Source organism: Rhagoletis zephyria, unplaced genomic scaffold (genome assembly GCF_001687245.7).
Source record: "Rhagoletis zephyria isolate East Lansing unplaced genomic scaffold, Rhagoletis_zephyria_1.1 Rzeph_scaffold_02643, whole genome shotgun sequence".
Lineage (NCBI taxonomy): Eukaryota > Metazoa > Arthropoda > Insecta > Diptera > Tephritidae > Rhagoletis > Rhagoletis zephyria.
In genome coordinates, this window is record NW_016159727.1 from 71,240 (window position 1) to 76,076 (window position 4,837).

General features: G+C 34.7%; 1 protein-coding gene across 1 annotated transcript in view; it reads right to left on the minus strand.

Moving 5' to 3' along the window:
* The window catches only part of LOC108367333 (putative DNA helicase Ino80), a gene marked incomplete at its 5' end in the record, with an annotated part of 62,683 nt that extends 58,141 nt beyond the window's left edge, over window positions 1-4,542 (minus strand). The window contains 3 exons of the mRNA XM_017621927.1: window positions 903-1,000; window positions 2,401-2,503; window positions 4,384-4,542. Of these exons, the coding sequence (XP_017477416.1) occupies window positions 903-1,000; window positions 2,401-2,503; window positions 4,384-4,542 (360 nt within the window). The remainder of the gene's footprint in view (window positions 1-902; window positions 1,001-2,400; window positions 2,504-4,383) is intronic.
* Window positions 4,543-4,837: the final 295 nt, after the last annotated feature.

Consider the following 4,837-nt stretch of genomic DNA (forward strand, 5'->3'; position numbering starts at 1 on the left):
ACAAATAGAATTGTTTTTATGCGACTATGGCAATATCATTGCGTTGTAAGTGAATCACGTGACCATGACGACGAAGACATTGAATATGAAGGGGGAACAAAATACTCAAGAAGAGGCACAGACAGAGACAGAGATGAAAAAAAAAACAACTACAAAAAACTAGAAACGCTGTGGCAGGAGCTAAACGTAGATTTATTAAAAGCTTGATCGGAAAATGAAGACTGAACAGAGAAGAAAAATTAGAGGAAAAATAAGATAAAATGAAGACAAAAAGACTCAAGCTAAAAAAAGTTAAAGTGTTTTGTACTTCCACAAATCCACCAGTTATAATAGCAGTTTAAAATGAGCAAAGAGTCAGCGGAAGAAACGCTTAAGAAACCTAATTTCTTCCAACTCTACAGCAGCAAGTGTAAGTAACCGCATTCGACCGCAGAAAGAAGCGCGCTACTTAAGTGGCAATATGACATCGCAAGTAGGTACTCATACTACATTTTAGAGCGCTTTGAAGTGCATTACAATGCCTGGCATTTGATGCGCATGCGCCACACACTTTTTCACGCTTTAATGCTATTAACACTATCGTAACGCAGCGATCGCGCGGCAAGTGGCAAGTAGTGCAGAGCAAACTCTATTAACTCGCTATGCCTTGCCATGCTTATGGATTTTTTTCATCTATACAAATGCAGCTATTTACAATAGCTAACCTCCACTTTTTTGCTTTTGGAGGAAAGGCATGGTTTTGAGATCGCTGCTACATGTGGGCTGTGTAAGCGATTGATGGTAATCTTTCATATGAAAGCCTATTATCAATTTAAAGTGTGTATGGTTACATTTTACAAAATTAAAACGATTGTTTATATATGTATGTATGTATGTAATTCAATGAATGTTTTACTACGCACCTTATTTGGATTACGTTGGCGTTTCTTATCGTTGCTTATGCCGGGCATATCTTTGTTTTGGCTGCTGGCTGGCGCATCGGGATCAATTTTTTGGCGATCTGTAAGCAGGAAAGTGAAGGATACGATTTAAAGTGCGCTATGAGTTAAGTAAAATTTGTTAAATTTTAGAGCAATTTACTCATTTTGTAATTTATTTAAACTATGTGGCGAAATCAATTTAAATCAAATCAAATCCTTGCAGTTAATTGCTAACCAAAGATCCTATTAAAGAAAAGTGTTGACAAAATACATCTTCGTTTGAGTTATTTAAAGATATTAATGTGTGTGTGTGTCGACTTCGAAAATGTCGTAGTGTACTGGTAATTTCCATCCGACATCAATTTTTTTTTCAGAGATTTATAGGTTAGCAAAATTACACGGTCTAATAAAAGCTTCGAATTAAATTGAAATAGTAGTTGTACTTTTCAAAAATAATTTAAAATTAAAACGTTATGCTCGTGAATAAGTTCAAATTATGAATATGAATTTCCATAACGGGAATTTGATTTTAAACCGTCCTGCCAGTGAAACTGCACTGATCTTTTAGGAAATACTTCCGAACAAATTGCAGCGCATTGTTCAGAGTACTAGCGATCGGCACAGGAAATGCTTAATGGAGTCTACCTCTCCCTTCTATTTACAACTAGTTTACAACATTGCAGATTCGGTACCATATGCAAAGTCCATCTTGCGCTGGCAAGGTAGAGAGAGCTCGTTCAGGTAGATAGCACAGCTCTCTGATGTCCAGGCAACAAACTCTGACTGAAAACTTTATGAAATACATAGGACAAATACTCTCAAGGTTCGAAATCAGAAAGCCTATTAGGCTTTCTTGGAAAGTCTTTTGACCCGTAGTTGCCTTATACTATTTTTTTTTTCTTTTCATACTAAGAGTAGGAAGGTTCTTTTATCGATGCGTATTCTCCATAAAATACTAGACCAAAAAAGCTTCGCATAAGGCGACGTGTACCACTGCTCTGCCTTGAGTGACCTTTTGGCTACCCGCAAGGGTTTGGATAGTTTTTAGATCTATAGTAGAAAAATTCAATGTAGTCATCCAGCAGTAATAAATTTACTCAAAAAATAGAGCCAGGATGATCGTTTGGAGCTTCAGGCTAGAGTTGGAACAAGGAGAAAGACATCTTCACGAACATATGATTTTATTTATTTGTTTAAAGGATCGCTTTAAAGCTAAGTGTACACGGTGGAGAAATAACGCGAGATTTAGACAAAAATCTCGCTAGAGATCTAGGGGTCTAATGTATGTGCAGATATGTTTATAGATATTGTTTATATTCAATATTAAGACCGAAAAAAATCTTAAATTATTATCGGTTAAAGTCTATTCCGACTACTTCAATTATTTGGAATATCATGCTAAAATTTGAAAACGCATTTCATTTCAATTATACTTTTTATTATTTTCAGAATGGTCCAAAGATATGCTTAAAGTACTTACATTTCAACTCGGTTTCCTCATCATCCAACAGTAATGAAACCACTTCCTTTGGTTTGAGTGTATCGGGCTTGAAATTACCGCCACTTATAACCATACGTTGTATCTGAAAAGAAAAAAAGGGAAAAAAGTATAATAATAATACAAATGTGAAGTTTTTAAAACCAGAAAAACACAACAACAGCTTAAGAAACGTTTTCTTATGTAGGTTTTAAAATTTATCTGCAATTTAAACACAAATTTTGCTCTGAACAAATTTATTTGAAAGGCAGATACATTAAAACCTTAAATTGTTTTAAGAATGAATTAAAGGTGTTTTAAGAATAGAAATATTTTAGAGCAAATAACATAATGATACTATTGAAGTGCTCGATATTATGACTGAACTGGATCAGACATAGTATCGAACTTTACGAAAACAAGGAACGATAGATAGATATCTTCAGATATACATATATTCACAAAGGAATTCCCCTTTGGAGGAATATATATAATTTTCCTAAAAAATGAGCAACTCCTCCTAGATAACAAAAAAAACCAATCCCTTGTCGCTTAATGACGACGGAAAGCGGAAGGCGTAACAGCGGTGTCGCCTTCAACAACATTTAAATTGAATAATTAGTTTCCGGTGTGGAAAACTGAAAACTAAACCTATAGTGAAAACAACAAAAGCAACTACAACAAGAAACCGCCGCCAACAAAAATTTAAAAAAAAAAAACACAGAACAGAACAGCACAAGCGACAAAATTTCATGAAAGAAAAGCAGATCATTTTACTGCTGATCATACAAGTGATCGTCGTGTTGCATGCAACCAAAATCCAAACACATGTGCAACACAACGAACAACAAAAGCATAAATTGTAGCAAGAAGCGGAAGAAGGGACGCTTGGCGGCGGCGACACGCTAAAACGCACGTGCCACGCATGGCAATGAATGCGGGCGGCGTGCACTCACATCCCGCATTTCCTTAAGTTCTTATGTACGTATATGCTTATGTAAGTATGTATCTATGTATATATGTAAGCATGAAAGTAGTTCGCTTTTTAAGTGATTTCAATTGTTTTTGTGCGCTGGCAATTTGAAACTTTTTGCGGTCATAAAAAGTAACTAAATAAAGACAACAGATGTAGTAAATAAATTAGGGTGATTCAAAAAAATACATAAGTCGGAATTTTTCTGCCTCACCCCCTAGGATTTTTCAATATCGAAAGGTAATTTTTTTTAGATCAAAAAAAATGTAGAGTCCGCTCAAAGCGTTCAAAGTTTCCCATGTTTTTCTAAATGGGGAAAGAACAAATGGTATAGAATCCCTTAAAATCAATATTTTGCAATCGACAAACTCTGTTTTTTCTGCAGGACACATCAAAGAGAAATACCCGATTGTTTGTTTAACTATTTTTTAGAATCAACAATTAAAATTGCAACTCTGTAGCTAAATTTGTAAGTTTAAATTACAAAATATTACTTTATTTAAACCATTGCTAGATTTGCTATTTTTAGTTTTTTGGCTGTAATTAGTTTAGATGGGCATGAAAAGCTACAAAATTATAAAAAAAAATTTATTTTTACATTTCTTGGGAGACAAATAAAATAAGTTAATATTAAATGAAAAGTAAATAATTGGTTACTATCCTTTGAAGTCTACTGAAAATAAACTGAGTTTGCCGATTGAAAAATATAAATTTTCAAGGCTTCTTTAGCATTTCTACAAAATTTTTTTTTTTATTTAAAGTACATAAGAAACTTTGAGCACTTTGCGCGACCTCAAAATTTTGTTATTAAAAAAAATAGCGCCTTTTCTTTTGATATAGAACAATTTCTTACCACTAGCATTGAAATTCGGATCTTACTTTTTCCCCTTGCATTTTTGTACCACCCTGATTTACATACACTTGTAAAAGTACTCAGTGGCAAGCTGTAAGATCCGATTCTATATGCTTAATATTATGTGTGGTAAAAAAAAGCAAAAAAAAAAAATACTCACCTCGCTCTTTTCGCGCGCACGCTGCAAAATCCGCTCCTCAATGGTGCCCTTGCAAATCAGCCGATAAACGGTCACCTGTTTCGTTTGGCCCAGACGATGCGCACGATCCATGGCTTGCTGATCGACAGTCGGATTCCAATCGGAATCATAGAAAATTACCTTAAATTAATAAGAGTTTTAATTACTTAGATGTGTGTGTTAAAAATAGTATAAACGAAGACTGGTGAGTTGGAAACTTTAGGACCTAATGTCTTATAATAAGTTGTAAAATTAATTCTGCAATAAAAAGGCCTTGCGAAAGCGGGACAACTGCCATACAAAATCTAAAAAACGTTGATATGGGCGGGTTCGAGACCTAAACCTTTAATGTCGGGATGGGCGGGATCGGTATTGAATATTTAGTCCCGCGCCCATCTCTAATTGAAACGCTATCTCAATGTCTGCATTGAAGTCG